The sequence below is a fragment of the Ctenopharyngodon idella genome, chromosome 16 (assembly GCF_019924925.1).
Source record: "Ctenopharyngodon idella isolate HZGC_01 chromosome 16, HZGC01, whole genome shotgun sequence".
Lineage (NCBI taxonomy): Eukaryota > Metazoa > Chordata > Actinopteri > Cypriniformes > Xenocyprididae > Ctenopharyngodon > Ctenopharyngodon idella.
Genome location: NC_067235.1, coordinates 16,352,844 through 16,377,455, shown reverse-complemented (window position 1 = coordinate 16,377,455; position 24,612 = coordinate 16,352,844). Strand labels below are relative to the sequence as shown.

The 24,612-nt window shown below is 37.1% G+C and overlaps 2 protein-coding genes across 5 annotated transcripts; one reads left to right on the top strand and one right to left on the bottom strand.

Moving 5' to 3' along the window:
* Positions 1 to 14: 14 nt before the first annotated feature.
* Positions 15 to 12,435, bottom strand: si:ch211-154o6.3 (uncharacterized protein LOC563854 homolog). Its single transcript, XM_051864502.1, has 13 exons — positions 12,103 to 12,435; positions 11,715 to 11,830; positions 11,238 to 11,389; positions 10,912 to 11,035; positions 10,654 to 10,775; positions 10,219 to 10,305; positions 8,030 to 8,119; positions 7,835 to 7,923; positions 7,113 to 7,341; positions 4,508 to 4,630; positions 4,242 to 4,407; positions 608 to 693; positions 15 to 352 (listed from the first exon to the last, which is right to left on the bottom strand). The coding sequence occupies exons 1-13, from the start codon at positions 12,190 to 12,192 to the stop codon at positions 267 to 269; spliced, it is 1,560 nt and encodes a 519-aa protein (XP_051720462.1). The 5' UTR covers positions 12,193 to 12,435; the 3' UTR covers positions 15 to 266.
* A 618-nt stretch (positions 12,436 to 13,053) lies between these two features.
* Positions 13,054 to 24,021, top strand: znf384b (zinc finger protein 384 b). 4 transcript variants are annotated; one of them, XM_051864503.1, is made up of 11 exons: positions 13,054 to 13,595; positions 14,495 to 14,553; positions 15,191 to 15,425; positions 15,533 to 15,622; positions 15,831 to 15,970; positions 17,397 to 17,470; positions 18,041 to 18,265; positions 20,840 to 21,007; positions 21,141 to 21,219; positions 22,644 to 22,802; positions 22,900 to 24,021. In XM_051864503.1, the coding sequence occupies exons 2-11, from the start codon at positions 14,500 to 14,502 to the stop codon at positions 23,218 to 23,220; spliced, it is 1,545 nt and encodes a 514-aa protein (XP_051720463.1). In that variant the 5' UTR covers positions 13,054 to 13,595; positions 14,495 to 14,499; the 3' UTR covers positions 23,221 to 24,021. The 4 variants fall into 4 exon arrangements, with proteins under 4 accessions (XP_051720463.1, XP_051720465.1, XP_051720467.1 ...); XM_051864505.1 differs by having other exon boundaries at positions 13,068 to 13,595; positions 15,191 to 15,416; XM_051864507.1 differs by lacking the exon at positions 18,041 to 18,265 and having other exon boundaries at positions 13,083 to 13,595; positions 15,191 to 15,416.
* Positions 24,022 to 24,612: the final 591 nt, after the last annotated feature.

Sequence of the window (24,612 nt, the reverse complement as noted above, 5' to 3'; positions counted from 1 at the left end):
CATGCACACAGACATAACGTGGTAGGTTTTATTGGATCAACGTTTACATAGAAAACAGTCTGTTGTTTCTTTCTTCCTTCTGTTTCTTCCCTTCTGCCAGTCAGACAATCTGTTCCACTTCAGTCCCTTCGCATGATTTCTTGCACTCCACCGTCATCCCTTGACCTTGCCTTCTCTCGCTCTTCCTTTCCAGTTTATTCTTTGTAACCCTCCTTCCATCTCCTTCCCCTTTGTCACTCTCTTTTTTCATTCACCCCTCCTTTCTCTCACTGAAGTACACAACGCAGCCATGAAGAACTTGTGGGTTCCTCTGTTTCAGATGCATCCTGGGTTATGGAGTCTTCGTCATCGTCTACAGGAGAAAAAAGTTATTTTCATTAGGGCTGTCGAAATAAATTATATATGTTTAATAGCATCACTTTTTGAATGCTGTTAACTCAATTATTCCAAACTATTCTAAGTCCATAAAGTGCTTAAAAAGTTTTATTATTGAATTATTGCAGATTCCCTTTGGAACGGAATACTTTTGACTATAAAAAAAATGATGCATACAAATTGTTAAAATATTTTTGAAATATTTGGTTTTCAACACAGGTTCAACTCTTACCCTCACTTTTGTCATCTTCTGAGTCTCTGTCAGATTCCAAAAGACAATCTTCCAATCGGCTGTCTCGTCTCACTGTGACATCGCCTCTAGAGGAAAAACAACAGAAGACCGTCAGTGCAGGGCACTTGGGTCACACTGTTTACAAGGACAGAAGGATGTTTAACTCAGCCCGAAGCAAAAAGCAAAGCAGCTCTGCTGGCAACAGCGAGCTGTCAATGGGTTTGAAATGACTTCATTATACAAACTGCTTTTGAAGTAGCAAGTACATCATTAAGAGTTAGGCAGTGGCAGCTTAACATAAAAATATTATTCATATCTGGCTTAAGGTGTCACATTAGCAACATTTCAAAGAAATTTTGTGGCCACAAAAGGGTCTATGCAACTGTTGGTCAACATAGTGAATTCATGAGACCAACTTGAGTATGAGCGAAATCTATGTCGGAAACTTTTCGCCCTTACATGATACTCCCAGTTGTGGAAATTGCTATTTAAATGACTGGATATCATCTATATAATTTTGCCAAACAACTGGTATCCCAACTTAACCAGCTGAAAAGTGCCCAAAACCATTCTAAAACCAGCAAACAGCCCAGCCTGACCAGGTGGGGAGACCAGCTAAGACCAGAAAATCAAGTTAGGTTGATTTAAAATGTTTTTGTCAGCAGTGTGTACAAATGTAAACACACATGTCCTTGAAATTAAACACTGACATTAATATTGCCATGAAATATTAGCATCTGCTTAATTTGGCTAGCTTCCAAGTGACAGATTAAGCACCAAAATACTGGACGCACAGTGTTTGACTTTGGTTTTGGATTTTAAATTGGACACTGAGTGGTGACCCAACACAATGTCAAAATTGTTTATCACTCTGTTGGAATAAAAAACGCCTTAAACAGCTTAAACCAGTCTAAGCTGGTCTTAGATGCACTGTAAAACTGAACAGCGTAATTATTCAAATGAAATGAGTTTATTTCACTCCAGTAATACTAAAAGTCCATTGAACTTCATAGAAAAAAGTAGTGTGAACTCAAAATTTCATTGTAGTAAGCTGAACTTAATATGATTGAGTCAAAGGTGCAATATGTAAGATGTTTGCAGTGAAATATCCAAAAACCACTAGACCAGTGTTATATATTTTGTTCACTTGAGTACTTACAATACTTCAAATGTTTCCAACTATTTGTAAATCATGAAAAATTGCAATTTTAACCAAGGCTTCGGGACGTGTGAGGAGTCGCCTGTCAATTGTGTCATACCCGCGTTAACCCTCTGTCTGCCTCGGTTTCAGGTTTTATTTTGTAGAAACCATAGAAACACCAAAGATGCTTTAATATATTACACGTTTTAATAGACAAGGGAACAACTGTTTTGATATATTTATAGACAGAAAACTAATTATTGTTATATAGCTCAACACGTTTAGTCTTATTGTTTAAATCTAATTTTCTTGATTTTTTGCGAGTACCATGCTTTACCATGCCTCAGAGAAAACACTATTTTGTCAAGTAGCTAACATAGCATAATCAGATGCAGCTTTATTTTTAGTAACAGTAATACAGAATTTTCTCTATCATACAATACGTTTTAAAATGAATTGAATGCCATTTATCAACACAAGCCATCCAGCTATTATTATTATAATATTCTAAAATCGATCTAGCTTACTGCAGTGTGTCTCAAACAAGTGTCTCACAGCAGCCGCCGAGCGAACACACAGAGTAACGTTATAACATCGTTTTAAACACTCTCAAATGTATCTAATATGATAAACAGAGCTGCGTTACCTCATACTCATGACCGGAAAAGCGGAAGCGGTGCCGGCGACTGCGGCATAATAAAAGTTCCACTGCTCGTGAGGCGTGTGTTTCGCAATCGCTCCAGTGGCCTCGTTCAGCTTCAACAACACTTGGTCCTGCTCTGCTTCACACTACATTAACGTTAATAATCTCATCCATGTACATGATTTCTTCCCGAGTCCTATCCCCATGCTTTTGCACCAACCGCTGCGGTGAAGACCACAGTCCCAAGATTCCACGCTCAAACTTGGCGTCATCAAACTACGCCTTTGTTTTGAATAGGCCTCTAGCGACCTCTAGCGGACAGAAATCCTACATACTGCACCTTTAAGTTGCAACAGATTTCTAATTCCCAGCATGCTTTACATCAGACTGTATAAATAAATGTTGAAATTAAGTGTTATTTTGTGTGTTTTTGCACAAGATTAACATAGGGAGACATAAGTTAGTGTTTAATGTTGTGTTATGTTGGGATTTACAGGGGGTTCTGTTATGTTAGTTTTGTAGGGTTACCATTGTGGTGAAGAGTAGAGCCTGTGGTTAGGTTGAGGATGGGCTACAAAACTTTTAAGACCACATATACTATATGTTGTTTGATTATATACATGCAAGTATATAATGACAGTCTCTTTGATAGTTATAATAGCATGTTGTATTTGCTGTCTAACATTTAACAAGATCTGAATGTGATGATTATGTAAATGAACTGTATGTAATTAACATTCTGATGAGTGGGGCGAGGCTGAGAACTGTGGGTGCGAAGGGATGCCGGTGACGTGACTGTTAATGAGAGACACCTGTGCAGAACACTGACCTTGCTCCGCTTCCACAGCTTTTGGCCCCACCCCACTTGTCACAAAATTTTAGGTTCTACTAACTTAAAAAATGAGTTAGTTTACTTAAATGTTTTGAGGTAATAAGTTTCCTCAAATGTTTTGAGTATTCTGAACTTATTGAGTTCTACAGTGTGGAGATTTAATCTGGTCTCTCAGCCTAACCAAGCTGTTGTTTAGCTGGGCACCCAGTAATTCTCCCAGCCTGACCAGCTGAAAAATGCCCAAAACCCCTCTCAGACCAGCCCAAGACAGACAAACCAGTGCTAAAACAGGGCGCTTTCGTGACACTTTAAGATGTTTTTGCCAGCAGTGTGCACAGGACTAAACAAAAATGTCCTTGAAATTAAACATTGATATTAACATTGCCATGAAATGTTGGCATCTGCTTAATTTGGCTAGCGTCCAAGTGACAAGATTAAGTGCCAAATTATTAGACGCAAAGACTTCGACATCAACAACAAAGCATTTTCTCCTCCTTTTAAAAACATGAGAAGTCTATTTTTGCTGATCTAAATATGCAGAATTATATGGCTAGATGCATTTGATTATTTGCATTCAGCATCGTTTTCCCTGTAACCCAACAGTTGAGAACCATATCTCTAGACTCTAGAAATGTAGTTACAAAGAAATCAATATTTTTTTCCACAAAGTGATCATCAGCTCAGCATCCAGTGCTCGATGTGAGCTACAGTTCTCATTGTCAAGTGCCTGGAGCATTTCTGCAGACTTCTCATTAATAAGCATCCCAAAGATACTATATTCCAGCCGGTATCTCATTACTGATGTACATATTGATACACTGACTAAATGAAACATTGAGCAGTGTCTTATATTAGTAACTGTGTGTCAATGAATGTCTATGAACTGATATATACTGTAATAAATTACATTAAGTAGTTTATGAAGGGCTAGAAAATGGGGTTGTGAAGTACATCTGTTATACGAAGTGGGTTTGAGATACTCAAAAGGCACCCTTATAGCTAAAAAAAAAAAACACACCTCTTTTTAAAACTTCCCGGAAGCTGCTCCCAAACAATGAGTTCACGACCCCCTGTGACCCAACGATGGTCCCCGCTTGCTGTTAGCCACGCAGCAAAGCAAAGAATTCTGGGAAGATCTGAAGAGGTGAGAGAAACCAGGTACCTGCACTGGGGAAGTGAGAACACTGAAAGTGCGTGAGAGAAAGAAAAAAGAAAGTGTGAGTGATTAAACTGTCTTGCAGTTTTCAGGGATGTTAAATTTAAATGAATGTTAAAATTTCTCACGGTTAATCTTGCTCTCTCCATTAGCGAGGTCAAAACAAGAGCCAATCAAAAGGCCGGGTATCTGATTTACACAATCTGTGACACCCGCAGTACTGCTGTGATTGGTTAATCTAGTCATCACGCCTGCAAACGATTGGAGAGTGCAAACACACATCATTAGTTACATCTTTATAACATTTATTCACTGAAACAAATAAACCAGAGAAAAAGTAATTAAACTCACATAATCTGTCTATTTATAGACTCCTTTCCTACTCTGTCAATAGCTGCCGACTTCGCTGTGTTTTATGCCGTTAATACAAATGTTTTTCTGTCTGTAAGAAGCTCATTATTTATTTGAGAGCTCCAGCTATGAGTTGTTTGATGAACTGGTGTCATTATGAAGCTCAGCACTCTCGATTTGAGTATCGCATCATATTGTGCTCCTACCAGTAACTCTGATTTATCTGATGTAATTATTTACAGGTTGTTGGTTTTTTTGAGATTATGGCCTTCAGCACAAATATCCTGTAAGAAAATGGGATTAAAACGAGAAAGCGCCGGATGTTTTTACGTCTTCCTCTGCCCTGGGGTGAACAGCCCCCTCTCTTGCCTGTGTTCTCTGAGCCACTGGGATTTTAACACAGATGATATTAGCAGCTCTGAGCGAATAGACTCAGTCAAGATGTATTCCATTAATAAATCTGTTAAATAGCCCTGAGTCAAAGAACAAATGAAGGTCCAATGGGGGTTGTAAAATATTTATTGCTACAGAATCCAGCATATCCATGAGAAGTGCTTTATAAAATGAGATGTTGACTAAATAATGGTGTTGACGGCAGATCATAGGATTATGTTGACATAGGCGTATTAGGCTGTCGATTTAACATATTTATTTGGTGTGATTAATTTAAAAAAGAAATGTGGGTCTATTCATCTGCACGCTTTTATGTAATGTCTTGAAAATCTTGAAATATCTTCAATTGAGGGCTGCTTTTATCAAATATTGATATGAGATTAACTGTGATTTATTTTAATGTAATAAATTCAAGAAAAAATAATTTCTACTTCTCAAAGAATCCTGAAAAAATGTCACAGTTTCCACAAAAATATTAAGGCGCACTGTTTTCAACATTGATCATAATAAGAAATGTGTAATCAGCATATTAGAATGATTTCTGAAGGATCATGTGACACTGAAGACTGGAGTAATGATGCTGAAAATTCAGCTTTGATCACAGAAATAAAATAATTAAAATAAATATTTTAAAATATATTACAAAAGAAAACAGTTATTTTAAATTGTAATAATATTTCACAATATTATGGTTTTTACTGTTTTTTTGATTGATAAAGATCATACAGTCATACATAATAATTAATGATTAAATTAATAAATATAATCCTGGTAACACTTTACAATAAGGTTCATTAGTTAAACATTAATGTATTAACTAACATGAACTAACCATAAGCAATACATTTGTTACTGTATTTACTAATCTTCGTTAATGAAAATACAGTTGTTCATTGTTTGTTCATGTTCACAGTGTATTAACTAATGTTAACAAGATTTTAGTAATGTATTAGTAAGTGTTGAAATTAACATTAAAGCTGCAGTCCGTAATTTTGCCATCTCTGTTTGAGACAGTTGCTTGCGGAATTATTATCTTTATGTGCGTTGTGCATCGGCACAGCTCCTCAGCGCGGATGAATCTTATGTTTGCTGTCAATCACCACACCGGTGTGGATACTGTACTTCGGAATCACAGATTGTAGTCTCGAAAGTATGACCAAAGTAAGAATTTTCACAGGAGAATGTCATCTGAACAAAAAAGTAACATGTCTGCCACTTTTGTTCTGACCAACTGAGAAAATAAAGCATTACAATAAATCGCGCTGCCAATGGTGATTAAATCTAACAATCGCTTAGCTCGGATCACGTCAAACCGTGCAAATAATTATTATTGTTATACTTTGTTCTCAAATTGTTAATGTTAACAACATCAGCATTGTGTGACTATGTGTATTTGGTGTGTAGTAGCGTTACTTGTAGATTTCAGCTTCTGTACAGTCTAATCACTAAAGTTAATTTGTCATACCATACAATCCGCCATCAAAATGATAAGTTTAATTATTGCAGCTGCTGTGAGAAAAGGCTATAAGTGATCCGCCTCACACGCGATATAGCCTACTAGCTGGGACTACTTTATGTATACAGATGTGACGCAATGACACAAAGACAGATGGCAACATGCTCGAATTTCCTGTGAAAACCCACCAGTACACAACGGTAAGCATGTCATAATGTTTTATAATTCGGGTGGAATTATAAAACATTATCACAAGCTTACCGTTGTGAATCGGGCTAAGGTAAGGAGGTAGTTTTAAACACTGGCTAGTTATGTACATGCTCAAAAATTGATTTTGGATAATTTTTAACCAAAAACAGTTATGGACAGCAGCTTTAACAAAGATTAATAAATGCTGTAGAAGTGCAGTTCATTATTAGTTCATGTTAACTAATGTAGTTAACTAATGTTAATTAATGAACCTTATTGTAAAGTGTTACCATAATCCTAATTAATGTTAATATTAAAGTTCCATAGATGCATCAATATAATACCCGTTCTCCAATTTAGGATTCGTATGCTGGCCCTCCCACACGAGAGAAACACACGGTCACCGCGGGGGCTCAGAATCAGCCTCCCGTTCACCCCGTCATCCCCTCCACACCCTGTGACTTCTGGCCCCCAGAGGTGCAGCCTGCGGAGGGGCTCCGGCCCATCATCGGACACCTCCCACACACACACACATCCCTCGGCGGAGCCACTGAACAACAGAGGACCCTGTGACTGTGGAGAGAGAGAGAGAGAGAGAATGGAGGGTAAATGCCACTGTGTTTCCATGACAACTCGTGCCAACTAACAGTATTAAATATGGAAAAGAGTCACCGCTGTTTGATTCAACAGTATTCTGTTTCTTATCTCACCCTCACAATTGCTACGTGATTTATTTACTTCTATTCTGTATCTGATTTCCTTATGATATATTGTTCTGCCCAGTTATATTTCATACTCTTCTTTGTATTCATGAATCACTAAGTAAGACAGAGATTGCAGAAGAAAAGTGTTTAAATGTTGGCATTTAATAGCTTGTACATTTCCGTGAACTTTAAGATCGCCAGAGAAGCAAACGTGTTCTCAAGGGATTCCTCTACAGGCAACTCTTCAGCTCTGAGCGGAGGCACAATCTTTTTTTTTTTTTTTTAAACATGTGCTGCTCTAAAGGGCAGACGGAGAAAGTTCTAGATGCCAGCACAGTTCTGTTGCCATGGCGCTCGCCCACCTGTAGTGTGGTGACTGCGTCCAGGTGTGCGTTCGCTGACAGACAGTTCTCCTGCGAGCTCCAGCTCCACACCTGCAGCTTCCCAGCATCTAGTGTAAGATCAATAACACAGCTTCAGACGCGCCTGATATGTCAAGACTGATGCAAGGCATGGTCAACTCACCCTCACACACACACACACACACACACACCTACCTGAACCAGTAACAATGAAGCCGTGTCCCTCAGGAATGAAGCACAGGCTTGTGACTGCATTGAAGGTGTAGATGGATTTAACACACTGACCTGCAGGAGTAACAAAATCAACATGTGATGCAAAACACACTTGAGTTTAATTCATCCTCTTTGGCAGGGGTTGAAAAAAACTGCTGTGTCCAAAAAAAGACTGAGTACCCTCTCCACCAGTTATATAATGACTTGATTCTTGAGATTCAGATAATGGACATTCTGAACACACTGCAACCATTACAACAGAACATCTACTGTACACTCTCCAGCCTTTAACATTTTAATAATATTTTAAAACGAACATTTAAAATGAATATTTCTAATGCCGCACTACATTTTAAGCATGGTTTGGCAAAGTTCTGAATTTTAAAAACTGGCATTGTTTTGATTCATGAGTGTGAATTTGGATCACATTGCTCACACATCACAGGTTGTTGAATTAGAATTTCACTTGGAATAAGAGGAGGTGAGAGTTACTGAACTGCAATTCATTCAGCACATTCATACAAGAAAGGAATTTGATTAGTCCTGTAAGTTTTGTACCAAAACAGAACGAATTACATTAATAATTTAGACTAATTATGACTTTTCATTTCCTGATAGAACAGATTTCTTTTCTCATCCGTTTAGTCATTTTACATCAAACACCACATTCTTTTCAAAAAGTTTTCTGAAAATATAACTGTCATGTTTCCAGTCTGTGTTTCCCTGTCTTGTGTGAGGACTTTTGTCTTGTGCCTGTCTTGTGCCATGTTTTGTAGTTCTTTGTAGTTTTTCTTGTTGATTAGTTTCTCCAGGTGTTTCCTAATGGCCACTCCCCCTTGTTACCTTGTTTAGCTTGTTTCCCTGTGTATATATAGCCCTTGTGTTTCTCTTTTGCTTTGTCAGTCGTTGATGGTGTTCATGTGTTTGGTCAGGGGTTTTTGGATAGCCTTGTTTTCGTTTTGTCTTTTGGATTTCTGCTGTTATCCTCATGTAGACTATTTGCCTGTTTCACAGTCTGGATGATCTGTTATTTGACTTTTATTAAATCTGTGTGTGCACTTGGATTCGCCCTGGCCTCATCATTGCCCATCCGTTACAATAACTCACTTCAAAATCTGAATATATTATGTCATTCAGCTATAACCACAGTTGTAGTTTTTACTGTAATATTAAACATGGTTATCTTGTGATGATCATATGTATAGTCTCCATACTAGGATTCTCCGTACTAGTCAGTGAGATGGAAGTTAATTTTTCTAATGTTTTTGAAAAGACTGCATTTATTTGCTTAAAAACCTGTTTTGCTTTTTAATTAAAAAAAAAAAAAAAAAACAATTTGTGGAAACCAAGTTTTTTCATAATTCTTTGATGAATAGAAAGTTCAAAAGAGCATTTATTTGCAATGGAAATCTTTTGTAACATTTTGTAACACACACACACACATATATATATATATATATATACACTGTCGTTCAAAATTTGGGATCTGTAAGATTTTTAATGTTTTTGAAAGAAGTCTCTTACACTCACCAAGGCTGCATTTATTTGATAAAAAATACACACACACACACACACACACAAAAAAACAGTAATATTGTGAAATATCATTACAATTTAAAATAACTGTTTTCTATTGGAATATATTTTAAAATGTTATTTATTCCTGTAATTTAAAACATTTCTGATTATTATCAATGTTGAAAACTGTTGTGTACAATTTTTTCCAGGATTCTTTGATAAATAGAAAGTTCAAAAGAACAGCATTTATCTGAAATAGAAAGCTTTTGTAAAATATATTCCAATAGAAAACAGTTATTTTAAATTGTAATGATATTTCACAATATTAGTGTTTTTTTTTTCCTTTAACATCAAATCAGCATATTAGAATGATTTCTGAAGCATCATTTCAGATTCTTATGTGATAAATCCTATAAATTCTATATCTTCCTTAAATTCAATTCACTATCTTGTATTTATTAAAAATTCAATTCACTATCTTGGAATATTAAAGACATTTTTTTAATTCAATTCTCAAGCTGCACAACCCTCATTTTAAGTATATGATGACAGATCAGTATCATTAAAAATAGTACATTCAGAATGTTTGCTGAGGGAGGACACGCAGTGTTCGTGCGTGCGTGTGCGTGTGTGTGTGTGTGTGTGAGACTCACCCGAGCTCAAAGCCCAAATTTTCACACAACAGTCTGTGGAACCACTTAGAACAAATCTTTCTTTGTCGGCCAAGTCGAATGCACGTGCTGCAGAAAAACAGATAAAGAGAATGAGAGAGCGGGACAACGAATGAGAAAAAAAGAGTGACTGCAGGACACGAGAAAAGCGAGAACGAAGGACAAAGGACGTGAAGAACAAATGCACTGTCAAAACAGCAAGACAGGGAGTGATGGAGAGCAAAAGGGACAGATGGGAAGGAGGGCATAAGTAGCTGGAACAAAAGAGGTGGGAGAAAGCAGAGAGAGCATAAAGGATGAGTGAACAATCACGGGTACATCTGTATCAACCGGCTGGCCCCGTCAACAACAGGATCGATTATTCTTTACTTTCCCGGGCTTGAGAAAGTGTGAGTCTGTGTGTGTGTTTGTGTGTACCCAATCTCCTGCAGTACTCTGGAGGTGGTGCACTGAGACAGGTGACTCCACCGCTGTGACCTCCCAAATTACGCTGCTCTGTTGCCGTGGGAACATGCCACACTTTAACTGTTGTATCTCGACTTAAAATGGTATGTGAAAAGAAGAGAAGAGAGAAGCGGAGAGAGGCATTAATGGATACATCAGCAATTTCACAGTCAGTTAGTCAAAAACTGTTGTTGTTTTTTTTTTAATCTTCCTAACTATCGGCTCCAGTACCTGCCAGAAATCACGAGATTGTCGACGGCGACCACACAGGTGATGATGTCACTGTGACCCTCCAGAGTTCTGAGGCGAAACTTGGACTTTTCCCAAGTTTGTTTGCATGTTTTGAATTTGGCATCTGCAATGTATGTAGACAAACAGTTTTGTATAAGCTGAGGTCATTTTTTTTCTCTCCCATGAACGCAGATAAACCAACCATCTGTTATATCATCATGTGAGACAGCCATAAGGCAGAACTTCCTGTGAAAGACAAGCAGGCTTGTAATCAACATCTGTGCGAGTAACTGTAATTGTGTGTGTGATTAGTGCACTAATTTGACCTTCTTGTTCCTCTACACTGGGGCTGACGGGGAGATGCGTTTCTCCTCTGCCATCTGTCTGGCTTCCATCGCTTCCTTCATTCTCTCGTCTCTCCTCTCGTGCAATCTTTAGCGCAGGGGGACGGGCAACATGTTGCTCTGTGACCTCCTCGCTATCATAAATAAAAAAAAAAAAACATTAACAAGCACAAAACAATGTCACTGTGAAATATTCTCACGCTTGTCCAAAGGTGTTAAACAAATGATGCTTGTCTTGTTATACCTTTGTTGTAACACCTATATTATTAAATAACAATGTGCGAGACAGAAAGCCTGGGTGTGGGAGTTCAGGCATAGACTTTTTAAAGAAATATGATGAATCAATACTGCCTAGATGCCAGAGAGTGGAGGACTAGCCACCGGCAGAGAGCTAGAGTTTAATCTCACGTGCCCAGACTGTCTCGCTCTCTCCTTCCCTACCTAGTTGCTCATTCTTACACTTGTCTTTTCATTTTATCCTCCTCTTTTCCCACAATCCCTTGAGTTTGCTGGGGGCCAGAATGCTGCAGCAGAAGCTCAGCCAATCTGGAGCGAAGCTCCGCCTTCTTTGAGACCTACAGAGTCAAAGATTAGAGATTTTTTGCGCGTGATAATCATAAAAGACAAAATCTAAATTATGGTTTAGCTGAGTGCATTAGTTATCCTTGAAATTATGTGTTTCTATTCTGTAAATCATTCCTGAGTGGGTCTTTTTATGTGGGAAAATGGCAGTTCAGACCTCCATCTGTATTTAAGATTCTATGTGCACAAATTCTATACTGTTTTGAGTCCAGTAGGAACATACAAATATTTCATGTGAGTGAAGAAAATTATGATAATTCTGTACCTTTATTTTTTCCTCGGGAGTGAGGGAAATTTTGATTTCCAAGTTCTCAATTTGCCTTAACTTCTTTTGGAGTTTCCTCACCTCCCCCATCTGAATTGAGTGTAAACACAAACCCAGTGCCGATGTAATTCAAACTGCAGGGATTCCTCGTCTTGTCAGTAAGCTCTTTGTTAGACGTGCATGCTTTTATCGATGTTTTTATATGTACTGAATCCACGGTTGATACTGTATTCAAGGGTTAACGGAATTGTTATTGCTCTGCTCCAGACTACACTCGCGGATACTGTATGTAGACGTGTACACAGACCTCATCAGCCGGAAATCAACAGTTTTAAAATGTGACCTCATCTAAAGGAAACATGTCTGAATCTCTCTGGCGACATCGCGTGGATTTGAGGAAATACATTTACTTTCACTTACCTGCTGCTAGTGTAGAGTATCATTAATATAAATTACATTTATTATCTCTGAGCAACGATGCTGTACGTCAGTTTGGAAACGTGAAATTAAGAAATTTAAACAATGATTTTTTTTTTTTTTACAAAGAGACCCGGTAGCTAACAGTAACTAAGGTATCACACAGCATATAATGAACAAAGTAAGGTCATAAAAATAAACAATGAAAATACATAAATAAAGGGGAAAAGAAAAGAATAAGGTATATATGTAAAGTTAAATGAAAAGAAGACATTTAAGACTGTGGATGTCCGTAGTCCTAAACCCTTAATTAAGGTTAAAATTAAAATTCCCTGATATTTCCATGGCCATTGGATTTTTATATTCTCATTCACATTGCATGGAGCCAGGTAGATGTCTAAAAGCCGCAAGTCTGAATGAAATCACACGGTTGAAACTGCAGTTGTGTATTACAACACAGCTCTTGTTCTTTGACATTTTTTTTATTTCTTAAGCAACACATACATACATACATATATACAGCTGTAAAATACAACAAACATGGCACAGGCCTACCAGTAGATTAATTGAACATTGCTTTGTAGCATACATCTATACAAACGTAAGTACGTTTGAAAGCATTTAATTGTAGTGACATTTTGTATTATTATTTAAAGAATACTGAAAAAAAGTTGTTAAACTGAAAAATCTGGAACTTGTGGATGTTTGCAAATGCTTCATTAACAATGTGAAACAATAATTACAATGTCTAAATCATTGTTTTTATATGACAAAATAATGTATTTTAGTGTAAAGGCATAATGAACATTCACGGTGTTAAAAACAACGTTCTTGGACACGTTTGACCTTACTGGGCGGAAGTGACGTCCTGACGCACGGGCATCATTCGCGCCGCTTGGGAGGAAGTGCTGTGTAGACAGTTCGGCTAACTCCGTAAGAAAAGAAAAAAATAGAAAAAACACAAGGGAGGAAAAAAAAACATTGAAATTCTTCAATCGGGTGGGTTCGGAAAGACTTTACAAACTACCCCGATCGGAGGAAATCCCCGGCGGGCGAAGCTAAAGTCTTGAGAGCTGGTAATCAGTCTTTATTTTTCACTTTGAAGCTTGTTTTTGGCTGTTGATGTGAGCCGCTGGCGCGGCTGTCGCCCGATCGTCGAGACTCATGTGCCGGAAGTCTGCGTAAAACCGCCTCGGTTCCAGCGTCGACGTTTTTTTTCCCACTCGTTCTGTTTTTTTCTATCGTTTTTCGCCTTTTCTTTTTTATTTTAGCCGACCGTAGAGTGAATGCACGGGTCACGTCATGCTGTGGGCTGCAGGTCCGCCTCCACTATCGTACAGTAGATTCGCCCCAGCCTGTCAGTAATATTCAGATATTTAGATATAAGCATTTATTTACAAATAAATATTTTAATATTTCATAATATGGTCAAAAACATGATTTTACAATGCATCGCTTTTAATAAAGATTAAAGCAAAGCACATTCTCTTCTCTGCAACAAAATGATAAATTGCACCCAGATAGCCGCAAGAGCTTCTGTATAAACCCGCCATTCTGTAACAATATAACCTGAACACTGACTCACGAGTGATATTGCTTCTGTCATAAGGAGTGTATTACAGTCACGTATGAAGAGTTTATAACAACTTGCTGATGTGAAATGCATGATTTATTTGTCGCAGTGTTGTTGACCATAAATAGACTTACGGTAAACATCAGCTCTTCCTGAATAATATTTCCTGCATAATTCATGTTGTCCAGTTCTATATATAATTGTGTTATTAAAACGGTTTATTTGTAAAATGTGAATTTACTATTATTATTATTATTAGTTTCTTTCTGAAACTTTTATCATATTATATTGCCCCACAGGTAAATTTTTTATTATTATAATGTATAAAATAAAATTGTTTGTCCCTATCCGTAAGGTCAAAGATTACAATATGTTATCAAAATGTTTACTTTATTTTATCAGGGGTGATGGAGGATTCCCATTTCAATTCTTCATATTTCTGGTCTCCTGTGCAGGGACAGGTAAGCACACCGATAGATATACGTTTCAGCTGTCTAAGTTTGAATATTGAGTATTGCATTTTATGCCTGGCCTATAATAGCATTAATATAGTACCAAATTAATGTATTTGCATGCTTTATATTGTATTTTACAGCTTACATTGTATGCAGTACCTTTCAGAAATTTGTGTTCAGTAAGACTATTTAAAGAAATTGTATTCAGCAAGGAAGCATTAAATTGATCAGAGGTGATAGTAAAGACTTTTAAATTATGAAAAATGCTGTTCTATTTCAAATGAATGCCACAAAAATATTAAGAAGCGCAACTGTTTTTCAACGTTGATAACAAATGGGAAATGTTTCTTAAGCACCAAATCAGCATATTAGAATGATTTCTGAAGGACGTTAAAGACTGGAGTAATGACTGCTAAGAATTCAGCTTTGCCATCACAGAAATAAATTAGATTTTAAAGTATATTAAAATAGAAAACAGTTATTTTAACTTGTAATAATATTTCACAATATTACCATTTTTACTTTTTTTTTTAATCAAATAAATGCAGCCTTGTTGAGCATATGAAAAAATGTAACTCATTTTAATAATAATACACTTTTATTTGATCTTATTTGACTCACCCATTTTGTTTGTTTGGTTTAGATTGAGAATGCTGTATTTCTCAATAAGGTAAAGGAGCAGCTTGGTCAGGACAAAAGCCCCACCTACTCGCATGGCCCCGCCCACTATCCCACTACAGCGGTGGTGGCGGTTTCTGGGGGTGCCATGGATACAGCAAGGACACTAAAACAAGAGCATGCACAACCATCCCAGTCCTCACACAGTATCACAGTGGTGCCGGTACCGCCTACGGGCATCATGACGGCAGGTACCGTATGTGTGTGTTTATGATAAACTGCTACAGGTTCTTCTCTCCTTAGTTTACACTATTTGCACGTTTGTTCACTTTGATAAATCTTCCATCACTCCCATCACTCTTTCTAGCGGGTTTGGTCACTCTGGTGTCTCCAGTATCATCTGCTCAGTCCCTTATTCCTGGACACCCATCCACCACCATGATAACAGTCCAAACGGGTAATGCACCTTTTTATAGACATGCATGTGGTATGATTTTTGGTGCAATATGATTAAACGCTAATTTTGGGAATATCTTATGTTGTGTCAGTTTATTGGTTTATTGAGTGTTTGAAATGTCTTAAATGTTACAGATACTTTTTATTGTCTCATTAGTCTTGTTTCACATAATTAATTAAAGTATTTTACTCTTGCATGACTCCACCAGACAAGAGAAATGACTCCTTGCCCTGCTCGCCGGTCATCATCCCATTACCGTCGAAACGGGGCAGAAAGAAGAAAGCCACACTCCCTTTGGTTGGATCACCTACTGGGACAGATCCCATGATTTTGGGTCTTTCAGGACAGGTATAATGACCATGCATACATTGAAATCATTTTGAATTACATTGTCTGACCTTAGAAAAAAGTGATAAGCCCAGATACACAATTGGTCAAAATTGGGGGTGGTAAGATTTAAAAAAAAAAAAAAAAAAAAAATGTTTATTGAAAACAAAATACAGTAAAAACAGTACAATTGTTAAACATATATACAGTGCACAGCATAAATGAGTACACCCCCTCTGAAACTTCTGAAAGTCAGCAATTACTCAATTACTGTTCTCACTGGAACTACCTACTGTAACCAAAGTACAATAAAGTCAGTTAGCTATTTCCAAAGCCCATATTTACAAAATATAGATTCTGGGAATCAATACTCTGGTCTCATGAGACCAAATCAGTCATTTTGGATCTAACAGCATCCAAAATGTTATGGTGTTGCTAGAGGAGGAGTACAGTGAGAAATGCCTGGTTCCCACATTAAAGTTCAGTGGTAGTAAAGCTGTTATATAGGGATGTATGAGTGCTGAAGGTGTGAGGAAGTTGTGCTTTATCAGTGCAGTCATAAATTCCCACACCACTGTGTAATTTAATACACAAATTTGAAACAGAAGATGTTACCCTTTCCTCATTCCCTGCATTGTTGGGCATTTTTTCAACATGACAATGAGGATATGCATTCTCCCAAGGTGAAAAACCTTCTGTGGACATGTATTGCACTCAGTCTTAACACTCTTGAGCGCCTGTGGGGGATTCTGTAGAGACGAGTTGAGCAACACTCCCCATTAAAGATCAGGGCATTTTAGGAGCTCATCATCCAGGAGTTAAACAGGACAGATGTGACAATTTGTCATGAACTTGTACACTCCATGCCAAGAAGGGTCAGAGCAGTATATTCAAAATTATGGAGGGCATACTAAATACTAGAATATTATACATTTGTTGATTTAAATCTAAGGTGTACTCATTTCTGCAATCCTTAATTTAAACAAAATTGGCTAATTTACTTATTTTATGGTTATTAATGACATATATTTCTCAGTTTTTATTATGTATATGTTTAGTACATTTTAGTTTTGCCATCTTTCCATGAATTGTATTAGTGATCATAAAGAAAATACATCTTTTGTATTTGTTCAGAGGGGGTGTACTCATTTATGCTGTGCACTATATATATATATATATATATGTATATATGTTTCTTTGATGAATAGAAAGTTCAAAATAACATAATTTATTTGAAATTAGAAATCTTTTGTTGCATTATAAATAACTTTATTGTCACATTTTATCATTTTAATGCGTCCGTGCTAAATAAAAGTATTTATTTCTTCTTATTAAAAAATCTTATTAGTATTAAAAAAAACTTACTAAACCCAAACATGTGCCAAGTAATTTTTCCATTAAGTTTTAAACAAATTTTTTTTTTGACTGATTTTCCTTTTCTCTGTAGCATCATTCTGCCAACCCTTACAGTCTGTCCCCAGAAGAAGGGCATGCTGGGAAAGAAGGCGGTAAAACATACAGGTATGGCTTTTCAAAGGGACATCGGCTCAGCATGAACTCAGTGTGTGTTTCTTGCAATCTATTAGAAGAGGCAAAGACAGAGACAGGGATTCCTAAGCCACTTCATTTTCATACTGCAGAAATGCATGGCCCTCCCGGCAGACACACATTCTCGCCGGCTTGAAGGCTTCGCAACGAGTTTGTCTGCTGTGCTTTAGTAGAAGTGTGTGTTATTCTGCTCAGCAGCATGTGCAACCTCAGCTACACACAGACACACACTTCTGTCACCCACCTGCACTCGCGTTTCTGGCCTCTCCCTCTCGTTTTTCTTTTCTAGAGCCAGGGTCTACGATTTCCTTCTGGATCGTTCTCCACTGACCTCCTCGTCTCTCACCCTCCCGCTTGTGTTGTGTCTCTTTCTTGCCTGTTTGTCGTGTCTCATGTTTCTCCTTTCACTATTGATGGACAGGCTTGTAACCTTCCTTTTCTCTTTGCCCCGTTTTCATCCGCACTTTGTCTTCTCCCATGTTTTCCTCCTCTCTCATCCCTCTGTCCACCCTTTGGTGTGTGTGTGTGTTTTTCTGTCTGTAGGTGCCGGATGTGTGGTTTGACGTTCTGCAGTAAGTCAGACATGCAGCTGCACTCCAAGTCGCACACGGAGGTGAAAGCTCACCAGTGTCCGCACTGCTCCAAATCCTTCGCTAACACCAGCTACCTGGCCCAGCACATCCGCATCCACAGCGGTGCCAAGCCCTACACCTGCTCCTACTGCCAGAAGGCTTTCAGACAGCTCAGTCACTTACAGCAACACACACGGTATTCAGCACCGCACCTCAAGCGTGTGTGTGTTTGTGTGTGGGTGTCTGTGGCAAAGCAGGCGGGTGGTGGAGAGTGTGTGTGATGGACCTTAGTTTAGGGAGAGGACTGCGGGAGCGCGTGTGTGTGTTCGCCAACTTCCTCACGATATTATACACATTACAAAACATATGATATCGTAATTCAAACTGCATTAAACACGTTAAAGAGCGAATCAGTGTGTTGGTCAGAGAACGTTTGTCATATATGACCAAAAACCAATTAAATGTTGATATTACAGTTCTAAAATTAAGGCATAATTAATGCCGTCAAATAGTTTTGCATTATATATAAAGACTTTAAAGGGTTAGTTCACACAAAAATGAAATTTCTGTCATTAATTACTCATTAATTAGTCGTTCCACATCCGTAAGACCTTCATTCATCTTCGGAACACAAATATTTTTGATGAAATCCGTGAGGTATATGACTCGTCCAGAGACCGCAATATAATCAACACTTTCAAGGTCCAGAAAGGTACTAAAGACATCGTTAAAACAGTCGACGTGACTGCAGTGGTTCAACCTTAATTTTATGAAGCGACTAAAATACTTTTTGTGCGCAAACCCAACAAAAATAAGGACTTTATTCAACAATCTCTTCCTATCCCTGTCATTACCCTTACACAGTTGACGGAGTAAGCACAGCGAAGGCTTCCGTGTTTACGTCCGAATGCCGGCTCAGTATTGGCCAAGGTTGCATGCCTGTGATGCTGACGCGCCAGCCAACGAGTCGGCGTTCTGACGTAGAATCTGGAAGCGCTGGACGTAACAACGTATGAGAATGACACAGAAGAGAAGATTTATTTTTGTATTGTTTTTGCGCACAAAAAGTATTCTCGTCGCTTCATAAAATTAAGGTTGAACTACTGCAGTCGTGTCAACGGTTTTAAGGATGTCTTTAGTACCTTTCTGGACCTTGAAAGTAATATACATTTTATAAATTTTGAACACAAAAAAAAGTTACAGACTGCAGCTTTAAAAGTTCTTTTGAGTATTTTCTGAAATATAAAGGCTGCTGCAGATATTTATCTATAAAGACTTATTTATACAGTCTGAGAAAAATATTAAATTTCGTATTATAATGACCACACATTTTCTAAATTAAGTACATTTTTTGTTTTATTATTGCGCTAAAGCAAACCCTGGAGGGTTCCTCGACCCTGGTTTAAAAACATCTGATTCTGATTTAGTTGTACTGTAGAAAATTATAAATGCATGAAAGTATAAACACATAAAATTATTGGTACTTAAGTCCATTGTAATGTATCTCAATATTGTGAGTGTGGTGAAAAATATTTTATTTGCCATGTATTTTTAGGGCTGTCAAAATTAATATGTTAACTACATATGTTTAACACATTGATTTGTAATGATATTTATTGTGAAAAGTGTTTGAGAAATCTAAAATAAAAATGTTTCTCTGCACCTTTTCATAAAGGCTAATGCTAGTTTCAGGATATATATATATATATATATATATATATATATATATATATATATGTTTATTTATTTAAAAGTGGTAGCTGACAGTCTTTTCAACCTGCCTACTTTATGAATAACTGACAAAACCTGGGCGGATAAATTGCTTCTTGTGAACTCCGCATTCTGCTTTCCGTCGTGCTCATTTAACAGTTTTTGAACGCAGACACGTGTCCTGGGTGTTCACCCTCTGAGACATTCCACAGTCACGTTGGAAAGGTGGACAACAGGGCCTCATCCTCTTTTGCTTGTTGCTATAGCAACATTCTCTGGTGGTGGTTTGTTTATATGCAAGTTTATGTCTAATGGACTCTTTAAATATATACCACAGTTTTTATAATGGTGAAGTCAGCTATAGCATGATGTCACCATGTGGGTGGATTGCACATTAAATATATCTCACTGATGTACTGGAGGAAAATTTGTTAAAAGAATCTAAAGATTGTCAGGAAGAGTTCTTTTTCATCTCAAGAAAATGAAAGAAATGTCATTTTATATATATTTTTTTTAATATTTTCCTTTCTCTATTTGTATAATTTATTTCTCCTCTGGCACACTTTTTATTACCGCAGACTACTTAAACTTTTACACCACACTGTGGAGTCTTACACACACCGACTGAAGAATTGAACTGAAATTGAAGCTGTCAGTGAAAGCCTAGTTCTCTTTGACTCTGCATTATGGTCCCATACCTGTGTAGAAGTTTTATGAGGTTCTGTCTCGCTCTGAAATAGAGGTCACATAAAGGTTTCGTCCACTCCTGATCGCACTTGGACATAGGATTGAGCTCTGTGGCCCACACAGTTCCTCTGAGGATTTAGTGCAAATGTTTTTTTGAGAAATGGATCTGCCCTTTCTGTGACCTCATTCAAACACCTACCACACCACATCCAAATGTGTCTTCGAAATAAACTGCGCGCTTTAGGGACCACCTGAGAAAGGTCAGCAGAGTGAGTGTAGAAATGAAGAATATTGTTATGTCAAATATTTGTGTAAGTCTATAAATTATTGAATGAGCCCATGGGTAAACATGTTTGTCTTTCCTTCTTTACAGAAATCACACAGAATCCAAACCTCATAAGTGTCCTCATTGCTCGAAATCCTTTGCCAACTCAAGCTACCTTGCTCAGCATATACGAATCCACACAGGGGTTAAACCTTACACCTGTACCTACTGCCAGAAGTCCTTCAGACAGCTTAGTCACTTACAGCAACACCACAGGTGCGGTAATGGACATGTTTTTTTTTTTTTCATTTGTGTTTATGGCTTTTTCTACACCTCATTCTTAACCATACATACTCAGTTTATATTTCCATTCATTTCTTACCTCTTGACAAATTTTGTGCCTGTTCAGAATCCACACAGGAGACCGGCCATACAAATGTACACACATGGGTTGTGAGAAGTCTTTCACTCAACTCTCTAATCTGCAGGTGAGGAAAGTACTCTGTTTCTCCATTTAAATCTATAAAGTAGAGCTGTGCGATTAATTGTTAAAAGATTGCAATCTTGATTCAGAGTCAGGCGATCTTATTCCTAAATGATAATGAAGTTTATAGTTTGGATATAAACACTGATGTCTACAAGCGCAATCAAAAAATCAGTAAATCACCCTTTTGAAAGCAACTTGATGCTTCCGATAAACATTGTATCGATTACATTGTTACTGTTAAAAATGTATTTGTCATTGATATTATTGAAGATATTTGTTCAAAATCACTGATTCATCCAATAATGAAACAAGTCTTTATGAGTGAGTCATTGAATCAATCATTCAAACCATTTTTTAAAAATAATTCATTAAAATTAATTAAATATTTTTTAAATAGACTGCAGCAATTAATTAAAAAGTAAATTATATGTTATTTTGTTTAGTTGTCTATTCAGAACTGTGGGAGAATTATGATCTCCATTTTAAACAAAAAATCGTGATTCTCAGTTTGTCCAGAATTGTACAGAGCCTTTAAATTTTACCTAAGGTAGCAAACAGGATGCAAAGAAATTATTATTATAATTAATTGTAATTTAAAGAAATCATGTCATTGTAACTGTAAATGAACTAGAGAAGTAGTTTATCAACACAAATTTTGAATTTTAGCTTATTGAAAGTCTTTTTGAATGAGAATAATAAGAATGTAATAAGAAACGTTTCTTGAGCACCAAATCAGCATATTGAATGATTTCTGAAGGATCTTGTGACACTGAAGACTGGAGTAATGATGCTGAAAATTCAGCTTTGCTGTTACAGGATTAAATTATATTTCAAATAAAAGAGTTATTTTAAATTGTAATAATATTTCATAATATTACAGTTTTTATTGCATTTTTTTGTCAAGTAAATGCAGCCTTGATGAGGATAAGAGACTTCTTTCAAAGATATTTAAAGATCTTTCTGACCCCAAACTTTTGTACAGTAGTGTCTATATAGATATAGATAAGTAGATAGATGGATCTTTCTGTCGTTCCGATTCAGATTCCTGTTTTGCTTCCAGTAGGATGTGGCCAATTCAGTTTAAACTCACAATCAAATTGAAAGAGAAACAGTTTTCAGTTTTAAGTTTTGTTATTCACACATTTTCCATAAATAATTACTTACATTTCAGTCTGTTCCTCACACTAAGCTTGTGTACAGCTCCAGAACACTTGAATTAATCACCTAAGTCACATGGGTTGTTTTATGATGCTTATGGTGTTCTGTGGAGACTGACAAACCCTGCTCCCCATTTAATTTCATTATTTGGATGAAAGCAAATCAGCTTTTGACAGGTTTGAAAAAAATGGGAGGAGTAAATGATGACACAATTTTCATTTTTTTTTAGTGAACTGTCATTTCAGTGTTTCTTTCAATCTTTTCCAGTCCCATCGGCGTCAACACAACAAGGACAAACCGTATAAGTGTCACCACTGTAACCGTGGTTATGTAGATGCAGCCAGCCTGGAGGTTCATCTGTCCACTCACACAGTCAAGCACGCCAAGCTGTACTCCTGCGGTTTATGCAACCGCACATATACCTCGGTACAAACATTAACAACCAATCTCACACCATAAATGAGCAGCATTCCCAGTTCCTGTTCTCAAAATGATCCTAATATGTATCTCTCTCTGCCTGTAGGAGACGTATCTGATGAAACACATGCGTAAACACGCCCCAGATATGCTGCCGTCTCCACCCGGATCAACCCAACAAAGTCACAGCCCAGGTCGTGTTGGAGGAGGCGGATCAGAAGGAGACATACAGAGCCGAGCTGAGAGGACCGACATTTTCGGCCAGCCAGCCGGTGTGCCGTGCGTATTCGACCTGAACCAGTACAAACCAGTAACTTCTGCAGATGTGCAGTATAAAACTGTCAGTGTGTCTGACATCTCGCCTCACAAAGACCTCTGCATCACTGTGGAGGCTTCTGCCATACAGGTGGAACACCTGAACTCATGAGGAGCAAGGGATGAAACGTTGGAGGTTAGAAAAAACTGTTGCTATTAACGAGATCTACACATTTGTGGATACTGAAAGAATTTTCTTACTCAATGCCTTCTTATTTGTATGAAGGAGAAAGTGGACTTAAATGGACAAAAGTGAAGAAGAAAGACTTTTGTCTATTTTTTTTTCTTTCCATTTTTTTAAACATTTATTGCTGTAATCCTGATCTTCCTCACAGAAGCTTCCTTGAAGACTGTAGCCGTTTCAGTGGGTACCCAGCTCATATCTCAAGTCTTTCCTTCAAATTTCTGGTTTATCGCATTTTGTATGATTGTCTGCGTCTAGTTGTTGGTACGATCATTGCACTGTCAACATTAATATTGTTACTGTCAACAAGAATAGAAATATTGTCCCTTGCACAGTATGTATGGGTATTGTTGGTCTTTTTTCGTTTTAAAAGGGAAATTTGTTTGCAGCCATGTATGTAAAGCAGAAAATCACATATATATGATTATCAAATGTATTGTGTGTGAATGAGTAAAGGACAACAGTAAATAGGACAAAAAGAATTTGTGTCTACTAATGTCAATGGCAAATATCTTAAGATGGTGTTTTTCTTAAAAAAAAAAAAAAATCCTGTTTAGTAGTCCGATCTGCAGATGACATGTAATATTCTATTATTACTATGTTACTACTGTTATTCTATCAAAATAACTAATAACATGCACCCCAAATGTCAATCTCTAGACATTAACGAAATCAGATTAGTGTGCATTAACCCTTTAAAACAAGATATTAAAAAAAAAATGCTTCTGATGTGCCTCCTTGTGATTCTCTTATAGCACGGGTTTGCAACCTTTACAGACTGTCAACCTGGGTTTTTAAGTGATTTTTATTTACAACAATACCAGTTATTATTGCTTTATATAATACTTAGATCATTAATGTAATTGTTCACATTTTGAAATCATTTGAGAACATAAAATATTATTATTTATTGAAATTCTGTTTTTTTATACCTCTGTCTATAGACCCTCTCCAGGACCCTCAAAAATTAAGTTTAGAGAATTAAGATACTTCTTTGTGGTTGTGATTTTAAACGTTTTAATCTAAATTCCCTAAGACTGTAAATGCATATGCATAAACAGTTGAATTGCTTGTCAAGTATCCAATAAGCAGAATATGGAAGACAGAATTAATTATTTGTGGTTAAAGGGCAACATTATTTCACTTTTTGAGGTCCAGAAAGGTAGTAAAGACGTTGTTTAAATAGTCAACGTGACTACAGTGGTTCAACCTTAATCTTATGAAGCGACGAGAATACTTTTTGTGCGCAATAACAAAAGTACCAACTTTATTTAACAATTTGAAGGTTGAACCACTGCAGTCTCATGGACTATTTTATCG

Bases quoted from the DNA above. Each gene is read 5' to 3' on its own strand.
- si:ch211-154o6.3 (XM_051864502.1), bottom strand. From the start codon at position 12,192: ATGGGGGAGGTGAGGAAACTCCAAAAGAAGTTAAGGCAAATTGAGAAC. The intron at 10,776-10,911 runs GTACTGGAGCCG...TACCATTTTAAG, and splicing joins AATCTCGTGATTTCTGGCAG to TCGAGATACAACAGTTAAAG. The intron at 353-607 runs GTAAGAGTTGAA...TTTCTCCTGTAG, and splicing joins AGAAGATGACAAAAGTGAGG to ACGATGACGAAGACTCCATA.
- znf384b (XM_051864503.1), top strand. From the start codon at position 14,500: ATGGAGGATTCCCATTTCAATTCTTCATATTTCTGGTCTCCTGTGCAG. The intron at 15,623-15,830 runs GTAATGCACCTT...TGACTCCACCAG, and splicing joins CATGATAACAGTCCAAACGG to ACAAGAGAAATGACTCCTTG. The intron at 18,266-20,839 runs GTATTCAGCACC...CCTTCTTTACAG, and splicing joins CACTTACAGCAACACACACG to AAATCACACAGAATCCAAAC.